At 45.2% G+C, this 20,383-nt stretch overlaps 3 protein-coding genes across 6 annotated transcripts; 1 reads left to right on the forward strand and 2 right to left on the reverse strand.

Moving 5' to 3' along the window:
* Positions 1–4,677: 4,677 nt before the first annotated feature.
* LOC108154230 (uncharacterized protein CG13380-like) lies at positions 4,678–5,500 on the reverse strand. The gene is made up of 3 exons (XM_017284457.2): positions 5,344–5,500; positions 4,971–5,281; positions 4,678–4,909 (listed from the first exon to the last, which is right to left on the reverse strand). Exons 1-3 carry the CDS (start codon positions 5,345–5,347, stop codon positions 4,778–4,780), a joined length of 447 nt encoding a protein of 148 aa, XP_017139946.1. The 5' UTR covers positions 5,348–5,500; the 3' UTR covers positions 4,678–4,777.
* Positions 5,501–6,296: 796 nt separating this feature from the next.
* LOC108155160 (neural Wiskott-Aldrich syndrome protein) lies at positions 6,297–14,114 on the forward strand. Of its 4 annotated transcripts, none has more exons than XM_017285823.2 (7): positions 6,297–6,492; positions 7,450–7,657; positions 11,197–11,424; positions 11,483–12,130; positions 12,200–12,367; positions 12,434–12,637; positions 12,709–14,114. In XM_017285823.2, the coding sequence occupies exons 2-7, from the start codon at positions 7,520–7,522 to the stop codon at positions 12,964–12,966; spliced, it is 1,644 nt and encodes a 547-aa protein (XP_017141312.1). In that variant the 5' UTR covers positions 6,297–6,492; positions 7,450–7,519; the 3' UTR covers positions 12,967–14,114. The 4 variants fall into 4 exon arrangements, with proteins under 4 accessions (XP_017141312.1, XP_017141313.1, XP_017141314.1 ...); XM_017285824.2 differs by lacking the exon at positions 6,297–6,492 and adding an exon at positions 7,089–7,246; XM_017285825.2 differs by lacking the exons at positions 6,297–6,492; positions 7,450–7,657 and adding an exon at positions 9,352–9,498.
* Positions 14,115–15,801: 1,687 nt separating this feature from the next.
* LOC108155157 (RE1-silencing transcription factor) lies at positions 15,802–20,337 on the reverse strand. Its single transcript, XM_017285819.2, has 4 exons — positions 20,038–20,337; positions 19,839–19,985; positions 19,568–19,773; positions 15,802–19,503 (listed from the first exon to the last, which is right to left on the reverse strand). The coding sequence occupies exons 1-4, from the start codon at positions 20,215–20,217 to the stop codon at positions 16,275–16,277; spliced, it is 3,762 nt and encodes a 1,253-aa protein (XP_017141308.1). The 5' UTR covers positions 20,218–20,337; the 3' UTR covers positions 15,802–16,274.
* Between the last annotated feature and the right edge of the window lie 46 nt (positions 20,338–20,383).

Raw genomic sequence — 20,383 nt, forward strand, 5'->3', positions numbered from 1 at the left:
TGATTTGCTGCTCCTGCTGCTGTTTAAGGCACCCGCTGGTTGCTGCCTTTGGGGTAAGTAATTTTCGCTGTTTCTATTTAATTTATGACTCGTGTTTCTGTTGTGTTTCATTATTTGCCTTTTATTAATTTGTTTATTTGTGTATCTGTGCGACGACCTACTGCTCACTTGCCACCACCCCATAATCATGCCTATTCCCATCCTTCCTTTTTAAATGTTCTTCCCTCCGTTCTGTTCCTTTTTTTTATGTACTTTTAATACACTCACATAACCTGGAGGAGGCTTAGGTTCAGATAGACAGGTCCGTGCATGTGTGCGTCTGTCTGTCGCCTTGGCTTACTGTTGCTTCTGTTGGGTGTTTAGGGGTTCCTTTTGGAGGGGGCAAAAGTTTTCTTGGACGCTTTTATCTGTGGCGTAGGCGACGCCGTCGACATTCATGAGGTTGCCGGGGCCTCTGCCACTGTTGCATGCCTCGCAAGCAGCGTCGTAAACATCTTGGTTGTGGACTCGGTTGCCACAGCTCCGCTTTCCTCTTTTCCATTCTTGCTTACTTGTTTTATTACATACTCTTCATGCTTGGGGGCATTACGATTCGTCGGGGATGAGACGGTGTGTGCATAATGGATCAATTGGTGCCCTTACGGCGGGGATCAAGTTGAACCATCAAGTTAAGTCCTGCCATAACGAACAATACCTCAGAACTTTCACTGAGAGTAACTTTTGTATTTTCAAGCCTCCACTCCAACAAGAACTCTTCTCTTCTGAAGAGTATTCAACATTCGTTTAGCCACAACCCTTATGCGTTTCAAAGATTTTACTTTTAATGAACTTTAGTTTATATCCCCGGAGGCGACGCCAGCTCTAGTCCAGACTCCTGACAAGCAGTTCCGCAGTGCACTTTGGCGTTTTAGTGGGCCATTCAATGACTACCAGGGATTTATGTGGTTACCAACGCTTGTTGCTCACTTGAGGCATAACGATCATACGCCTTGTTGGACAAGTCGCATAAAGATGATGGCATATGTATTTTTTCGGTTTAGTTGCGAGCCACTTAATAGACCACAAAATGCAGCCAAAGCCTCATAAAGCAGCACAGTACACACACACACACAAATATGAATGGCAACCACCGGCAAATGGCCACAAATGACACGTTTGGTGTTAAATGGAGGTCGTCCAGCCCGCATACGAATCGTCAGGCCTGGTACGAGATGGCGATGGTGTATGAGTGTTTGTGTTGTGTGGGCCACAGTTAGAGCTAAATTGTTTGTACAACATGCATGTAGAACAAGCATAAATCCAAACCACAGCCACATCCACAGCCACAGAACCGGGAAGCAGGCAGGAGAAGGCCCAAGGAGGCATAGGCACAGGCAACAGCCAGCAGCCAGGCGATACAAGCAGAGGGCCCAGCCGGCTTGGCAATTAAGGCCTCTGAGCCCTGAGCACTGAGTCCTGAGCTTGAGCTTTTACACACATACACATATGTACTCTACAGGTAAGCCCCATTGTGAGGAACGTCCAACAGTGGGCTATTGTTGCTTGTACATTGTATATTGTATTCGTTTCGATGTGCTCTTAGGCTGTGGAAAGTGTTTTCGGACCTCAGAGCTAGAAAATCATAGAAATTTGAATAGAAGCAGATTCCTTTAGGCACATTATTAGCTCTGTGTGTATCTTTATTGTTAAATTCTCTTTGGCAGCGTTGAAATCTCGGCATAAAGTTTAGCTTACACTTTTTTATGGTCTGTTACAGAAAATAGACTAGAACTCAGGTTTGAAGTTGTTTCTTATTTGTATTTTATTGATGCTCATGATGCTCCTACGTCCTGAACTGTTCATCCACATTAGGTATGCGTTCGCAGGTCCTTTGGGACATCGAGACGCCTCCATTCTTCACCAAAATGTCAAAAATCAACTATTAAAAAAGTGAATAATTTTGCAAAAATATGTATTTCTTCTTAGCTTTCAGTTTTTGTTAGACGTGCATTCCCGAATGTGTTGAAGCCTTCGGATAACCGAAGACATAGCCTACTGTTAAAGCAAAAAGTTATCTATGTGGCACAGAACCATTTTTTCACTTAGATCCATTAAGTCAATAAGTGGTTTTAGGGAATATTTCAACCGAAATTATTTTGCTTGCTATGTGTTTTAGGAAGAAAATGATTTTTATCTGATGTCTGGTATCTGTCTATCTGATTCCATTATTTATTTATTTTGAATTTCTTCAGACACAACCTTTCTCGATGTTTGACCAACCAATGCAGAGCACTGCAGCAATCCGCCACCATAGCCAACGTTCACTGTACTGTATGCTATCGCAAGAGTGTAAATTTACGAAGTAACCGAAAGCTGTATCAGCGTTGGCTTTCGTTATGGACTGCCGCTGCTGCTGCTGTTAATGAGCTGTAACCAAAGACAACAGAGGCGACCACAAGCCGAGCCAACAATACATTTACAGCAAATTGAATTCAACAATAACTACACGGTAGTGCCACGGCAGGCACGACATACACAGGAGAGGGCCCGCCGGCCGTCAATAACACGAACACACACACACACACGGTAGGGGATTTCTCCTGGGAGCAGAGCAGAATGGAGCAGGACGTGGCCATGTGTCGTGAGCTGTCGTCATTGTGACTTTTATTGCAGGAGGCAGTGGCACTGCTACTGCAATTATCAGCTGTGCCAGCACACACGAAGACTTGCCACATGCCACGAAGACAGTTCGTCCCCGGCTCAGAGCCAGAGCCGGCCCACCAGGACCGCCATCAGCTTTAATTGCACAGCGGAGCAAAAAAAAACACAGCAAGGGGCAAAAACCAGCAGGACAAAAGCCAATTAGGAGCACGAGAAAAGCGAAAGTTAAAGCTTTCTTTGTGCACTTGTTGCAAAATATGAACTCGAAATAATTTGGAGACTCCAGGATCAACAGGTATAACAGAACCTTTTGAAGGTTCAGTCTTTTGCCTGAAGTATTTTCTAATATTTTACATAATTAGGCAAGCTGGGACAACTTTCCTCACGTGTATTCCATGGATCTCACATTTCTCGGCGGCAAATTTCAAATTGGGAATATTTGCTATAACCGTCGTATGAAAAGGAAACATCATATTTACGTACTTGCTACATTTGACACTTCGCAGTTGCGCCACATTCAAGTCGCGACCATTTTTGGTACTAGCTGTAAAATTAATCGACTATTCAAAAAAGTCTTATCGATGGTTCGTTTTAGGCATCGATACTTTGTATTCGATTATTATTAACAGCATCGATAACGATTGTGCTACGTTTTCTTACGTGCTATGTTGCTGGCAACATTCAATTTGTATGGGCCAGACTCATGTGCCGTGAAATCGAGCAGCACTGTTTCACAACATTGCGCGGACTGAGCAACATTTTGCATACCCTGGGAAATGGATATTATATACAGTATATTGTTAGTGGTTTTAACAAAAGTCTCGAATACTATTTATACCCGATATTCAAAATGTGTAGGGGTACATGAGATTTGGAATCGTTTCTGACCCCACAAAGTATATATATTCTGGATCAGCATCAATAGCCGAGTCGATTGAGCCCTGTCTGTCTGTCCTTCTGTCCGCCCTAGTGCGCATGGACTATACGACATTTTATATCCAGAATTCTGTGATATGTCATTGTTACAAGTACCCGCCCACTTCCGCCCCAAAAAAGAACGAAAATCTGTGGCATCCACAATATTGAAGATTCGAGAAACATACAAACGTACAATCATAAAAAATTACCATATCTACCAGATTGCCGACCTGGATCTGATTGCATCATTATTATTTTATTATTTTCGTACAGTATTTTTATGTATGGGTTTTAGAATTGCTGGCAATTGTGGACTCTATCATTTTCGGCTTTTGGGCTCGCATACCGTTTACTTTATTCATTTTAGAAATTACACTTTTTAAAGACGCTTGCTTAAAAGAAGCACTGTTCTTTTATATACATATGTGTCAGATACTATAATATATAGAATAGAAGGGTCGCGAGGTTCCATACTGTCGAAAGGCATATCTCAGACAAATAGGGCCAGATCGGTGAAGGACCAACTGTCATAGGATCGCGAGGATCCAGACTGCCGAAAAGCATCAACATCTCGGATCGGCCGCTGATAAGCCGAGATATATATTGTTTAGAAACAACCAGTATTTTAAAGATATGCAAATCCAAATCTTCTCTCATTTGAATGGGGCGATGCCTCTATAATCTACGCGTTAAAGCCGCACTGTAATTGAGATGGTAGATGGGTTTAAAGAAGCACACAGACTATGCATAATATATAGAATAACACGGTGTGACTTATCTGGAAGCCGCCAAGCCAGTTTCAGCCAGTTGACAATGCTTCTGCTGATCTCATCCTGCCGTCAAAAGGTGATCTAGGCGTTTACAGTTCTTCTGTTAAAAGAAGGGCATACAAATGTAAACAGCACTTCAATTAAATGCACTAACTTGGCGGTAACCCACTTGGTTGGGATGCTCTTGTGCTCCCGTTGCTGCTGTACCCAGCTAGGCCATGTTCCCTTTTCCGTCATCTTAAGTCGCATGAAAATATGATGCCTGGCATGTGGGTTCGTGGGTGTCCGATGCTTTTTTACATACATTAATACAAAGAAAGACTTCTACCACGAAAAAAAAACACATTAATTAATTGGATACAGATGTATTTTCAACACCTTAAGTTGACTGCTAGATATACATTTTCGAATGTAAATGGATTCTGCTGGTGACGAGTATCGAACTCGGCTTACAGATCACTATCGGATAGTATGGCGTCCTCAATCTGACGGATCTGAGCCCAAGTTTTTTCAGATTCCTTGATTACGTTGGCGCTTGCCAAACAGTAGGGACACTGGCGAAGGTCCATTAGGTAAGCTTCCTGTGGGCACATGGGGTGTTAGAACATAATCAACCAAAGGAAAATATAGGCAAGAACTTACAGCTGGATGCTTCTCGCATATTGTGGCAACGCGTCCATGCAAGTACTGGTGGCAGCGACCACACTCGAGGGCCTTCTCTGGACGCTTGCATATGCATGTCTTAATAATAATGTCATCCGATTGCAGATCGGATCCGATATCCTCCTCTTTTTTCTCCGCATTGTTGTTGGCGTCCACGTACAAGCATTTCTTGTCGACCTGTTTCTTTTGGTAATTAGGTTTAAGGACTGTTACGCTGCGCGGCGATGTTCCGTTAAGATTCCCGTAGATTGAGTTCAGACGTGCGAAAATTGAATTCTGATCAGTCCCCTCTGATTCCGAAATGGTAAGAATTATTAGCCGCACTTATCCCACTTCTCACACACATATTTACCCATTTTGCTTCTGATTTGCACGTTTTTGTTATGTTCAGTAATTAGATCCACAGCGACACCAACTAATGATTAATTGAATGATTTGTCGCAATTATAAGCTCCGTGTATCCACAATAAAGAAAAATCGCGGCTAGCACGAAAAAATTTGTCAAGTAACGGTGATTACCAGTGTTGTAAAGCGCATCAATATTATACCCAGTATACTGTATGGTTAGTGATATTATAGAACTGAGAGAATGTTTGTCACCAATAAAGGCTAAAACTAGTCAGTCTCTGTTATAAAGGTATTTCAACAATATTTTTAAGGTTTTGGTCTTCTTACAGAAACTAAAAATGGGTATCGGGATCGAGATATATTTACAAGACCCTAATCATATGCATTAATATGTGATCATTTCTATATTAATTACTTTTGAAAGCAGTTTGGAAAACAGTAACTTTATATAATATTAACGAAATAGGGTATATAAATGTACATACTCTGGTTGACAAGAAAAGAGTCAACACTGCGACTGTTTTTTTGTTGCATTTTTTTGCTTAAACCTTGTTTAAGACACAATCCAATAACAAGGAGTCCCTAAAATATGCATATCTTGGAGAAAATTGATCTATCAATCGGATAAAATGATGTGTGCAGGTATTGAAGTCCTAGCTAGCAGGTTATATCAAATCGAACATCAAACTCGACGAATTTGACTTTCGATCATGGACGGAGAACAATTAACCCATTGTTGACCCGTGGCTACTAGAATACTCTCCACGAAAATATGAATCTTGAAGAATTTTAGCGCAGTTCAAGTGAAAGATATTGTGGGGTACTTTGTAAGTTAAATGGAAGGATAGGATAGATCTACAAGAAAAATTTAAAACCAGTACTATTTGTCGCCGTTTCCCTCAAGGTGTTCACCCAATTAAATAAAGAGGGCTTGGGTGGGCTAAGTTCGATTTCTTATCGATATATAGTGCCAAATAAACAAACTTGTGAGAAAAACAAACTCGGAAAACTTGGGGGCATAAAAATGCACAAGTGAAACGTCTGGCGACAATATACAATGCAGCAGACGACGTGAAACAAGCTATAAAATCACCCTCAAGGCGATCCAAGTGGCAGCACCGAACCGCAGCGAGTGCAAACGAGAGTGTGTGTGGTGCGTAGTCCAAAAATGAAAATCCCAAAAAGTGCATAAAAATAAGCGCAAAAAATCAATGAATTGTTAAAGTGCATATGCGAAACATCATAAACAAGTCGGTGGGGGAACAGACGATGACTAGCGTGGCGTGGTGGGGCGAGGCGGGGCGCGACGGCAGGGCTGAAAGACCTTGAGCGAGCGCCAGCGCTGCTTCAGCTATTTAAATTTCGACCCCACCTGGAGAGCGGACAGGTGTTGGTGTCTCTAGTAATACTCTTGTCACGAGAGGCAGAGTCTGTGGCTTCTTTTCCCATGAAACCCTTCTGTTGGCCTGCTAAACAGTTCACGCACTTTGCGATACACACTCATTGCAGGTCATAGGAATTTCAGATACATGCGCAAACCTAATCAGTGGTTTTGCCAAAGATAAGAGCACATTAACCAAACGGTAGGCAGCTGCTTGCTGTGTGTTTGTGACTCTGCGGCTGACTCGCAGACCTGTGACTCAACCTCTCGAGCAGCAGCGATTGCCGTAGCCGTAGCCGCAGTCAGTCAGCTCTTGCTCCGTGTGTCTTCGGTCGGTTCGGTCTTCTTGCCATTTTCCACTATTCATATTTCATTTGAATGGGGCGACAAATCCAGTGGCTGGTCTTTTCGCAATAACTGTGCATTCGTATTGTTATCGACGTCTCTGGGCCTCCACAGTTTTTTTGGGCTTCGACCTCATCAGCAGAGCAGCGCCCTCGCCGTCGCCCTCTCCCTCTGTCTCTGTGTGCGTGATTTGATGATTAAATTAAAATTATATCTCGTTTTGTTTCGTTTCGTGTTGTTTTGTGTGTGTGTGTGTGTGTGTGCTGTGTATTGTATGCCCTTTATTCATCCGTTGACAAGTAGCCACTTGCCGTTATTTGCGTATTGTTTTCGCCCACCAATGAATGAAATGTAAATGAAATATGTGTGTCCCATCCTATCCAGCTAAACCAGGTCATCCTTGGCCATCCAGCAGCCAGCAGCAGCGCAGGCCAGCGGGGCAGCTGTCGCATCAATGAGCAGCATCATGAGGACGTCGCAGGACGGCCAGCAGGCAGCAGCGCTGTCTCGACCCAAGCTCAATGCCAGCAGCACGATGCTCAATCCGGAGGAGAACGAGGCCGTCTTCAAGATGCTCGGGAGAAAGTGTCAGGTGAGTGAGTGGCTTTGGCTTTTGATGAATAATGCGTACATATACGGATATACGTACATATGTATGAATGTGATTAATAATTAAGCAATGACAGAGTACCAGTACTCCACGCCTCCTCTCTCTGACTCTCTTTCTCCCTCTCTGTGTGGCTTAGCCATTGAGCTTGATGAAGCACTTCCTGCGGCTCAAGTGTCGCCCGATATATGCCCATTCCACGAGGGTCATGTGCCACAATCCGAATGCTTCTCAGAACCCACCTTTGTAACCCTATATCGGGGCACAGCTGTTACCTGCCGATCCTATGGCTGTTAACCCATTTTCACCTTTCAAACAAACAAAAAAAGGCAGACATTCAATGAACTCATCATTTCCCCATATCTGAGTGTTGAGGTTCCATTTTATGAGCTATTGTTGCTCTTATATATATTTACTTATCATCGACTGGGTCTTTTATCAGCTCTGATAACTATATTTCTCTATAAAAGCATTGATATTGACTTGCACCCATTTTTAGTGTGCTTAGAGATCAAACTGTTGACTAAGAGACGTGCCCAAAATGCATCTCTGTTTTGGAAACAGTTTCCCAATAATGTTGTTGAACAGTTTTACAAAGTTTTAATTGATGTTTAAACTCCATTTACTTGGACATTAATCAATAGAAAAACCCCTTAATAGCAATGCCAATTCAAAGACCAGTCGCAGATGTTTTCTTGGTTTTTTTTTATGTTCATTGGCCAATTTTCTGGGGCCAAGTGAAAGAGAAACCGAAAAGTCGCAAAACATTGCTCATGCTCTCATGGCTGCCCGGGCGATAAGTCGTTCGTTAGGTGCCCATACCCATACCCATACCCATATCTTATCAATCCATCCGCCGAAGCACTGGCCAATGCCAAGTCCCGATAAGAACTCCCCTTTCAAAGTAGAAAAAAAGAAGTGGAAATATTTTAACCATTTAACGTGCACTGTTATGCGGATAATTATGGTGTGGTGTGTGCACAACACGAAAAACATTGCTCATTTTCGCATTGTAATTCCACGCTTTGCTAATTTCCAATTTCGAACCAACTTTCCATTGACAAAACATTGGGAAAATTGCATTTGAACTTGGCCAAAAGTAGTCCCCCTCTTTTATATGCGGTTTATATATTGGGTTGATGACATAGTCGTTGTTGCTTGTGGCTCCATTCATTGATCGTTTGATAACACGAAAAGCTCCAGCTTAACCGCTGGCGCGGGGGACGAGAGTGGGGGGGGGGGGGGGAGACAGGCTGCTGCTATTGTTGTTATGGCTTGTCGTTTGTCGCAACATTTTGCTCGCGTTTTATTTGTTATACCTGCACTTCATTCATTTATCACACATTTTGCACATTTCCCGAAAGCCGGACTTTCTAATTGATGTACGTTTTGAACTCTGCTTTAGTTGTAGCCATTAAAGATAGTTCGAGGGGTCAACCGCTACTAAGTTCGAGGGATTTTGTATATTTTCATAGACGAGCTTCTCGTTTGGGTATATCTTTATAGAGCCCTAAAAATAGCCCGAAAATACTCTTTATATATATTTATTAAAAGTTAAAAATAAATTTTTGCATTAATAAATAACCACACAAACAACACACATAGTATACAAATGTACAATCGATGATCGAAGCTGTAAACACCCTAGAATGCCAGTCACTTATCTTTCCGATTTTGTCTAAATTCTCTGAATAATAAATGTAGTTTTTTCCCCCTAGAGTAAAATTCTGTTAAATTTTGTTAGATTAAATATGTGGAAATTTTGGAAAGCTCAAGGCGTTTGCCAGTCCAAACGTTTGCTTACTGATCGTTACAAAGAAAGACGTGTACGTATACAATACCGGCGTGGGCACCCTCTTCACTCCTGGGGATCTTTAGCCTCTCTCTCTCTCTATACTTTTTGCCACTTCCGAGAACCAAAGTCTGTACGATGTTTCTGCCAAAAAGAATAGAATAATTTCATAGATACAATCGAGAGATCAAGAATATACTGTATGGAATCGAAAATCTGCGCTGACAAACTGTGGCTCAAAATATTCATAGCCCTAGGAAGGGGTATTACACCGATTTGTTTGGTGCCTTTGGAACCTATTACGAGTCCACGTCTAACACGTCCCCTACAGTGCGTACTATGTATTTATCGCTTTGGTCCCATATGGGTTAATGCTCGCCATTGCCCCGTTTTAAAGTACCCTACCCCTTTACCGTCGTACCGCTTTAGCCCCCCTCCTGTCGGCCAGAGTTCAGTGGCAGTGGCCAGCTTTTTTTTGCCGTTTGCTTGCCATCGATTTTTATGCTTTTAAAAAGAAACAGCCAGCTTTTACATAGAAGGCAAGACATCATTTTTTTTTTTTTACAAGCGCTGCTTTGTCCAAACACAAACACAAATCCACAGATACAGATACAGATACAAAACAGAGGCAGAGGCCGCTAAGCCATCAATAAAAATTCAAATGTGTTTACACTTTTGCACTTGTGGACACAGATACTTATGCAAAGAGATGGGTGTGCGTGTGTGTGGGTTGGAGAGCATTCATATTCACATTCACATTTCACATAATCCCCATCTCGGCGTTTTATTTGCTGCAAAGGTCACACCCATCAACAGCCAGCCCCATCTCCGGCATCCATCCATCTCTGGGTATTGCTCATTAATTGATAATATTACATTGGACTGTACATAATGTGCAGTGCAGGCAGCACGTAACACTTTTGGAGCACTGCCCAGAGCGGCGACAAAAGTGGAATCAATTAGCAGAAAGTGCCCTCAAAGGCAGGGACAGTACAGGGGGCCATGGCCAGTGGCAAATGTCAAATGTTATTGCTACAAATCACACAATTTTATCAATCAATGAGAGGGAAAGAGGCCTAGCCTTGCCCTGCCTTGCCTTGAGAACAGAACCTACAAGTCTGGGCTGGGCCTTGACTTTTCTGGCGCCAATCTGTACTTTTTCTAGTATTCTTTTGGCAAAGGGTTTCAGATGCGACAATTCTGTGACCACCTCCTGTCGCCAGCACTTCCTGCCCGAAAGCCTCAACGATTATGTCTTCAATCGCACAGAGCCACATTATGCACATCCGTTGCACTCCGGTGAAGAGGTCTCGGCTAGACTAGTGCCCACTGTCGCTCTTTCTCTGGTGGGGGGGCAGGCAGCAGGCAGAGCTCCATCAAATGGAGCTACGTGCTGGCCATGCCAAACGATGATGGGATCCATGGGGATGATGGCTAATCGGTATTCAAATGAGCGCTGCTTTTGCGTAGGGCCCCAGAGTGGCTTATGGCTTGTTGCTTGTGGCAGCGAAACCGAAAGTCAGATGGGTTTTTCAACTCGAACGCGACAGTTCACCGTGTGCACAGTTTTCAGACGTTGCATTCAAATGAGGCGCAAACCGAAGGTGTTACTTCTTTTGTTTGGAGGGAGCCAGAGATTATCTAATCGCCCAAGGGGGGGACAATAGACAGGCCTTTCTATCTATCGATGATGATGGTAACGCAATCTCTTGCTTTTGCTCCACTTTTTCAGACACTCAACACGGCCGTGGTGCAGATCTACAAGACCGAAGGCAATGCCCATTCGCACTGGAAGAAAAAGCACACGGGCGTGGTGTGCTTCGTGAAGGACAGCGCCATACGGTCGTACTTCCTGCGCGCCTACTGCCTGATCAAGAGCGAGCTCATCTGGGAGCACGAGATCTACGATGGCATGCAGATCGTCAAGTCGCGACCCTTTCTGCTCACCTTCGAGGGCAGCGTAAGTGGGCAACAAAATCAACTGCAAAACTGGAAAACTAATCCTTCTTTCTGTGCAGGACGGTCATGTGGGGTTGAACTTTGTCTCCGAGGAGGAGTGCGACGCCTTCTTCCGCATCGTAGATGCCACCATCGAGACGCGCAATCGCAAGCGCCAGGAGAAGCGCAGTCGCCAGAAGAGCCAGCAGGCCCCGAACGCTCCAGTGCCGCCGGTGCAACGCGAGCCAATGCGTCCCCCGGCCATGCAGCCCAGCGGCGGCATGACGGCCACGGACGGCGGCGGGCCCGTCCAGCTGCGCAACAACAAAATCAATTCGGTGACACTGACGCCAGCGCCCACGAAGAACTTCCTTTCGAGCAACTTCGGCCTGGGCAGCCATGGCAAGGACAAGAAGCGCAAGGTGACCAAGGCGGACATTAGCCAGCCGACGAACTTTGTGCACATCAGCCATGTGGGCTGGGATGCGGACAAGGGCTTCGATCTGACGGGCAACGAGGACGACGAGATGCTGAACGAGATCTTTGTGAAGGCGGGCGTCTCGGAGATGGAGCTGAAGGATCGGGATACTCGCGCCTTCATCTACGACTTCATACAGAGCAACAATGTGCTGGCCACGGTCAAGCAGGAGAGCGAGAAGTCACCGACGGAACCAGCGCCAGTGAGCGCCACCCACATGCCGCCACCGGTGCCGAGCCGCCATAACCAAGTGAGTGCCGGCAGCGAAACGGAACCAAAACTTGGATTACTTATAGCATCTTCTGCTTGTTCTTTTCAGTCGCAGAATGGTAACCAAAGAACCGCGCCTCCTCCGCCGGCCAGGCAGCCGCCGCCCCCGGTGCCCACAACGGTGCCGGGCGCCATGCGTGCACCTCCACCACCCATCCGGCCACCACCCATCGGCAGTGCCCCACCGCCGCCACCTGTCAGCGCACCCGCCGTTGCGGTAAGCAGCCAAAAAATGGACCCATCGCAGGGGCAACGTGATGATGTTAAGTTTTGTATTTTGCAGCCGCCTCCACCACCCCCGCCACCACCGGCATCGGCGCCACCACCACCACCCCCGCCAATGCCTGCTGGAGAGATACCCATTATCACGACCACACAAGCACCTACTCAAGCAGTGAAACGAGCCCCGGCCCCGGTAGCGGCGGAAGCGCCTCCGGAATCACACAACGCCCTGATGGACGCCATTCGCAAGGGAACAGTCTTGAAGGTGAGTCAAGTGAGGATGAAACCGAACCACTGAAGATCAGAGAGGATAACCCTTATGCTTTTTTCACACAGAAAGTGGATACGGCTGCTCTGAGCACCGGCAGCGGCGACTCGCGCAGCGATTTGATGACTGAGATACGGACTGGCATTGTACTGAAGCCGGCCGATAAACGGGATCTGGGCAGCCAACGCATCAGTAGCGATGGTGGCGCCGGCGGCACCGATGCCCTGGCCGATGCTTTGCGACGGGCACTGGCGGCGCGCGGCACTGCCATGCATTCGGACGACGATGAGAGCGAGTCTACGGACAACGACGGCGAGTGGGACTAGGCAGCAGACACAAGTTGAGCAGCAGATGACACACGACACACGATTCATGTGGCAGACACTATTCCAAATATAAGCAATAATGCAACATGTGCTTTTGGCATTTTGGTTTATCCTTGGATGATAAAACCCTGTAAATACTGTTTAGTGAATTTCCATACCTCTTTAATTTAATTTTACAGCAAACGCGAAACCAACAAAAAAACTAACAGATGGTAAATACTATATATGTCTGTATTATCGGCATTGCGCCCGCTTTCGGTTGTTCCAGTTCACATTTGCATATCCATAAAACCTGCTCAATTAAACACGATATATAAATAAATATATATATATATACATAGATATGTACGATACGCATGTAAATGAATTAAATGCAAACGTTGATCAGTGCCAAAAAAAACAACTCGAGAACACCAAAATCCAAACAACCTTTGTGACTTGTGAAAACATCAGAAATTGACTTTAACTGCGACTTTATCGGGTGGGATATCCATCCACAAATAAAGTGAGCAAACCGTAAAACTGAATGAATATAGCAGAATATATTTTATAAAACTATAAAAAATCCACTGTGCTTAGGACCCAAAATGTCGGAGAGACAGCTCCAAATACGTACGAGTATACGCAAGTTTAATGTTTAATAGTTAATTCTATATAAAAGAGTTGCTCAATAATTAACTCCATTAATAGTTGCAAAAATTCAATGCATTACCACCACTCCCCCAAAAAAATGCTTCCACGTAAAGCGAAAGCTGTCTAATACAACAAAAATCCTGAAAATGGAGCGTCTAGTAACTAATAAGTATTTTCTTTATAGATAGATAGAGCATTTAATGCAAACTTGTAGTCATTTCTTTTCCTTCTTTCTGTGTGTGTGTAATATGTAATATTTAAACAGAGGAATACTGTTCGGTACGGTGTATTTTCATAACTTTTTCGAAATTACTAAACCAATAAGCTTGTATGAGCCCCAGAAATCTATATGGATCAGAATTAATAATATTGTATTGTATTTTATTGTATGTGCGCATGTCTAATGATGTTCTGTGCGATCTATGCGTATCTGAATACATACTACTTACATATACATATACTTAATATATAAGCCATTAATTTATGTAATAAAGTTGTGTACATCTAACAGATAATTCATGTCTTTAACTTGTTTTGTTCTTGCAATCGATCTTATCATTGTGATTGATCTATTCCGTGTGTTAGATAGATCCACAAACGTATTCAGAGTCCTCAAAGAAAAAACCATGTTTTAATATTATGTACAAAAGATATTATATCTCAATGGCTACAACTTCTATGCGAAAAATCATCCCGATAGTAAGGCTCATGGAGATACTGGAAGATTATTGATCAAGCGTCGCATCAGGCATTATCCATTGCTATCATTTGTTATACCTTATTAATTCTTATCGTTATTACTTGGCGTTATACCTACAGCAAAGAATTTTCGCAGTAAGATGCAAAGATTTGGTGTCTGAATATCATCCAGATGAAACAGGTGTACCCCAGGACCGACGCTGTATACCATCTACATAGCAGATATACCGACAAACAGTCCTACACAACATCGACATTTGCGGATAGTACTGACATCCTAAGTCGCTCCAAGTGCCCAACACTTATCATCTCATCTCGTGGCCTTGGATAAATGCCTGGCAAACTGGCGCCTACATGTAAACGAGCAAAAGTGCAAACATGTCACCCTTACCCTAAACAGACTTGCTCATCAGTGTCTCTGAACAACATCAACATTCCATAAACAACAGAAGTAACATACCTCGGAGTCCATTTGGATAGACAGCTCACTTGACGTAAATACATCCAAGCGGAGAGAAATCTAGTGAAGTTTAGAGCTGGTAATCTACATTGGCTTATAAACGTGCGTTGAAATTACTTTTGTACTATGCAGTTCTCAAGCCAATTTGGACATATGGCTCCAAACTATGGTTGCATTAGAGAGCCTCAATCGAAGATACTGAGAACTATCACTGGGGCACCATGGTACATACGGAAACTATCCATAAAGATTTAAATGTAGGATCTGTTAAATATGAAATCGTCAAGGTGAAAGAAAAGTATCAGGCCCATCCTAATAGACTTTATCGAAGAGTTGGGGTCGTTCTCTAAATATTTAATTGTAATTAATTCAAAAAATATATAGACTAAAATTTTCCAAGAGAAAAATTTGGATAAATTCAATACCGTAATAATAAAAAAGAAATAAATACACTTTAAACCATTAAGAGACATCCTCCATACAATGTTTTCACCTGTTTTCCTGCGAGTGGCTGCTCCCCATCCCTGATATTGCCTTCTGGCTGAATGGAATCAGGATCAGGCCTTGGTTTTTCTGTCGTTGAGCTATTTGTTATGACCGCCTCCGCTGACTGAGAGCTCATTTTCTTCTTGGCATCATTATTGCTATCCATTTTTTAAAATTTAATTTAATATTCTAATTTATAAAAATCAAAAACGAACAAAACATTAACAAAAGAAACTAACATTAGCTTTACATTTAAACTAGAACCTAAAATATATAGTGCAAAAAATAGTTTAATTAAATTCTACGATTCGCGGCACTTAAGTTTTTTGTCAATCGAATATAATTTCGAACTATTTTCACTTAAAAGGACGAACGTTGAGACTGAACACGAAACAACACTAATGTGATGGGTTAAGTCATTGCTAAAATAAAAATTACGTCTAAACTTCAGTAGATTTGCAATAATTGTCAAATCTTTGAAGTGTACTGGATATATGTACGGCCATTATTCGCTTGCCATCCTGTCCTTAATATTGATACAACATACATTTGGGATATACGATTTCGAAGAAACAAACATGTACACTTTTATTCATCAATATAATTATGCATATAACTTTAAAAAAAATTGAGTTAAACTGTATGCCTGGGGGACTCCGGGAGTCTTGTTGTTCATGCAGCGGTTCCAATAGAAATTTCGATCTGAATAAATCAGAACTAATAGTGCATTGTTGTGCAATATGCATATGTATATACTGCATTACTGATATTAAAATACAAGTCTACTACTATGTAAGCCATTAATTAATATCATTAATTGTTGTATCTCTAACTTAAAGCTAGCATAATGTTAATTCTGCTTGTAAGTGGATTCTAAAACCTAGTATGTGTTTATTGTTTAAATGTTTCCCTTCCAAGAACCATCCTCCGATGGGATATTAATCATATGTACAGCTTCTTGGGAGTGCAAGATGGGAGATGGTGTGATGGCTTGAGAGCGTACAGTTCCATATAATGTTGAAGGTGAAGTCTAGGGAGTAACGTTTTCCTGAGGCACATTCGCATCGTCCTGCAGTTCGCGCTCTATGTTGGCATTATTGTTGTTTTCGGCAATTTCGTTGATGTTGGAGTCATCTTCGACCTGACAGCGCGGCTGCCGTTGCCCCTCCAGGTCCATCTCCTGCTGCTGCTCATTGATGCGGTTCTCAGTCTCTTCGTTTGGCCTCGACGACGGCCCGGGCAGCTCCTCCTCGAGTTGTGGCAGCAGTTCCTCTTCCACTGGTGCCAAGAGCTTTTCCTCGGCTTCTGCCGACTGCTCCACATTCCCACCGAGGGGCGCTTGCTGCTCGGAGAGCTCATGGTTGAGAACATTCTGCTGCTCTTCGTCGCAGATGAAGCTGCTTTCCTCCAAGTTGAGTGGCAAGGCCTGAGTTTCAATGTCTTTGGGTGCATTGAGGCTAATCTCTGGAAGGGTGTCCGCCTGGCAATCGGGGCTTTCGCGCTCAGTGTCCGATTTCTCCAGCGACTCTGGGTTCGGCGGGGGAGAACTAAGATTCGGGATGGCCGAACTGTGACCACTGGCGGATTGTGGAGTCTCTGCCGCTTGGCTGCAGATGTTGGTTATTACAAAATTAAAACTGGTGACTGGCTCTGGCACTCTCAATAGTGGTGGCTCTAGCTCCTCTGGCGTTTCCAGTTGCGGTGCTACCTCCCCAAGTACTTCTGGACTTTCCAGTGACTGATGCTGTGTCTCCCCAACAACTTCTGGAGTGTTCAGGGGTGGCTCTGTATCCCCAACTTCTTTGGGAGCTTCCTGCGGCGGATCTACCTCTCCAGTTAATTCTGAATCTTCCAGCAGGGCAGCTAAATCTTGCAGAGTTTCCAACTCCGGCAGTGTTTCCACTGGAGCATCTGCTGCGAGAGTTTCCTGTGGCTGCACTCTCTCCCCAACTGTTTCAAGACTTTCCTTGGGCAGTTCTACCCCTCCCACTACCTCGGGCGTGGCCACAGGCGTCTGCACCTCCATATTCTCGGGCGGTGCCTCCTGCACCTGCATGGACTCTTCCGTTTTCTCTTCGCTCTGCTGGGTGGCTGCTTCTCCTTGATTTTCCGGCTCTAGTAAAGGCAATTCAATCTCGCGATATATACGCTCGGCCTCATCCTCCTCCATAGCTTCCTCGGCTTCATCGGCCGAAGAAGCACTGTCCTCGCCATCAGAGTCCTCGCTATCGCTGCCCCTCTCCAAGCCGTTGTGGCTCAGGTGCATGGCCTCCGGCTCAGAGCCATTTGCAGTCGGATCGGAAATGTCTAGGTCCTTCTCCTGCTTCACCGCCATGTTGTTAAAGTCTAGGCTGTTTATATAGGCATTCTCCTCGTCGATCTTCTCATTATGATTGATCTCCGCCGTCGGCTCGCCCTCGGGCTCATCGTCCGCGTAGCCGCGATTACGAGGTTCTGGTTTAATGCAAATATTGGGAGGCATGTTGAACGATACGGCCTCTACACTTTCCACGGCCACAATCTGCAGCGACGGTGTCGTCTCTCGCGGCGACTCTTCTGCTGGAGGCTTGCGTTTGGCGCCACCAGTACTCTTACGGGCAGTAGGCTTGGCAGATTTTTCGTTGGGCGGTGACTTGAATCCCTTATCGGAGAGCAGTGGCTCATCGGGGGTAGCTTCAACGGCCTTGTCCAGAGGCATGGCTTCTTCGGCAATGTCCACACCGCTGGCGACATGCGTGATTTGCATGAGGCGATCCAGTTCCATGCGATTGGGCTTAACATCTTCCTCGGGCTCCGGGCACTCCTGTGGCATTGGCTCGTCCTGTGCCGCTATGTCGTTGTCGTTGAAGCTGCTCTCCAGATGGGACATCGGTATGCTCGTCATCACAGTGGCCTGTGGCTGGAAATCTGTCGCCTGATTTCCATCGGGCACATCATCGGCGTCTAGACGCTCTTGTTTGATGCTCACTATCGGGTGTTCCTGAGCTTTTGGTTGACTGTTGGCTTCTTTTTCCCGCTCCTTGTGCTTGCGCTTCTTTTTTTTCTTGCTGCTCCTGCTCAGCCCCGCCTCGTCGAGGTCATCGATCAGCGAGGAGTTCAGCTTGCCATGATTCTTGGTGATTTTTAGCTTCAGCTTCAGCGGCTCCTGTTTGACTGGCGACTGCTTTTCGTAGGCCTCATCGCGAGGCTCCTGCTTAACGGACACACTGGGCACATTGTCGTCTATGCTGGCAGCCATTGCAGCAGGTTCCGGGGCCACTGCCGCCGCTTCGGACTCCTCCTCATCGCTGTCATCGTTGGCTGCATGGAAATCGCTGAAGCTTGGGGGTTCCTGTTCTTCCTCCTCCTCCTCCTCCTGCATTTCGGCCTGTGGTTCGTTTTCCGGCTGCACGGCGGCTGCCGGTATTGTATCATTTATATGCACCTCCGGCTCATGCTTGATGCTCACCAGCGTGCTCATTGTGTTCTTCAGCAACTCGTCGACGCGCTTCAAATAGTTTTTCGAGGAAACTCGCTCGCTATTTTTGCTCTTGCTGGCCCCCAGCGTATTTTGCGGCTTTGCTGAGGCTCGCAGCAGAGGAGAGGCCAGGCGCTCGATCACCACCACCGGCTGCATATGCTCGTTCAGCATAAAGTCCGGCGGTATAGCAGAGGCAGGGGAATCGCTGGTGATGTGGTAGTCTTCCTCCACCTCGTTCTTAATGCACATCTGTGATTCGGTGTTGGCTGCCTCGGGCAGAATGTGCTTCGAGTGATTAAGGTAGATCTTTGAGCAGAAGGGGGCATGCCGCATAAAGGCGACCTCTGTGTTGAGGGCTCGATTGCAGCCACCACACTTGCGTTTGCGTATGGCACACCGATGCGTATTGTAGAAGAAGTTCGTCACGAATGTTTTCTTGCACAGTGGACACTCGCGATCGAGGACAAGCAGCTGCACAGGAGTCGGTGGCGTATGCTGACGCAGGTGGCGGGAAAAGGCGTAGTTGTTGGGCACATTCACGTCGCACAGCGGGCACTTGTAGGGGGTCTTCGACAGCTTGTGCCAGAGCTGATGGGACCGAATGTTGCCCTGGTTGTGATGCGTCTGATTGCAGGCGTTGCAAATGTAGCGCGGGATCGAGGGTACATGCACCGCGCTCTTATGCTCGTCGGCCAGATCCTTGCTGGCGAACTTCTCGCCACAGACACTGCATATCGCCTTGCGGCCCTTTTTCCCTGGCAGCCGGATACGGCTTTCCGTGTCCATAGGCTCGTTCTTGCTGCGGGGGGAGAATCAATTGGTTAATAAGATAACTGATTGGATAATTGGGTACTTCATTTTACATTTCTGGCTCCGTTTTGGTTTCCAGCAGCTGCTGCTGCTGCGTCTGCTGCAGTCGTTGCTTTTTTCGCCATGCCATGGGCTCCTTTTTTACCTCTGGAACTTCAGAGATCTTAGTTTTCAGAAAACTCTCGTCCGTCTTGCGTTTTCGTCCTCGCTTTACCGTCGTCTGCGGCTCAGCCTTAACTACGGGCTGGCTGCCCACGAGCTGATGCAAAAAGAATTATTCACCCATTCACAAAAACCACATTTATTCGGTAGTAGTGCGCTCACCTTTAGGGGTTCCATCTGCTGGAGGCCCAGCAGGTTGCGCGTCTGCTTATTCGTGGCATAGCACATTTCCCTAAACTCGTAAAAATCATTGATTTTATCCACGCAAAGGCTGCACATTGTCTGCGGCATTTTGTCGTCGACTGTCACCTGCAAAGGGCGTTGTTTAATCGAACTAACGACTGGGCGTGTCCCTACCTACCGTAAAGCCGACCAATTCGAGCACCTTTTGGGACAGACTAGGATCGTCCAGGTCTATAATATTTGCCTCATTGGGCAGCAGAATTGGCACCTTGCCTGGATTATCGATGCCGCAGAGACGACAGATCTTGTACAGATTCGCTTTCAGCGCTGCGTCGATCTTAAATGCAAACCTATCCATGTTGCTCGCGCTTCAAAAATATTCACAATTGGCTCAAAAACGACAGAACTACATTCTTAATTGCTTCTTTTTTTGCAGTAAAATTTGCGTTTTGTTTATTTCACAGAAGCAAGTGTGACCGTACTCTGGGTGACCTGGTGGGGTGGCGTAGCCCTGGGTAGTCTGC

The sequence above is a fragment of the Drosophila miranda genome, chromosome 2 (genome assembly GCF_003369915.1).
Source record: "Drosophila miranda strain MSH22 chromosome 2, D.miranda_PacBio2.1, whole genome shotgun sequence".
Classification (NCBI taxonomy): domain Eukaryota; kingdom Metazoa; phylum Arthropoda; class Insecta; order Diptera; family Drosophilidae; genus Drosophila; species Drosophila miranda.

What these genes read in the sequence shown, in the direction of transcription:
- LOC108154230 (XM_017284457.2), bottom strand. An exon ending in TATGCGAGAAGCATCCAGCT is followed by an intron (nt 4,910 to 4,970) that starts GTAAGTTCTTGC and finishes ATGTGCCCACAG; the next exon opens with GAAGCTTACCTAATGGACCT.
- LOC108155160 (XM_017285823.2), top strand. Translation starts at nt 7,520, where the DNA reads ATGAGCAGCATCATGAGGACGTCGCAGGACGGCCAGCAGGCAGCAGCG. An exon ending in TGCCGAGCCGCCATAACCAA is followed by an intron (nt 12,131 to 12,199) that starts GTGAGTGCCGGC and finishes TGTTCTTTTCAG; the next exon opens with TCGCAGAATGGTAACCAAAG. An exon ending in GCAAGGGAACAGTCTTGAAG is followed by an intron (nt 12,638 to 12,708) that starts GTGAGTCAAGTG and finishes TTTTTCACACAG; the next exon opens with AAAGTGGATACGGCTGCTCT.
- LOC108155157 (XM_017285819.2), bottom strand. Translation starts at nt 20,217, where the DNA reads ATGGATAGGTTTGCATTTAAGATCGACGCAGCGCTGAAAGCGAATCTG. An exon ending in TCGAATTGGTCGGCTTTACG is followed by an intron (nt 19,986 to 20,037) that starts GTAGGTAGGGAC and finishes CGCCCTTTGCAG; the next exon opens with GTGACAGTCGACGACAAAAT. An exon ending in AGCAGATGGAACCCCTAAAG is followed by an intron (nt 19,774 to 19,838) that starts GTGAGCGCACTA and finishes TTTTTGCATCAG; the next exon opens with CTCGTGGGCAGCCAGCCCGT.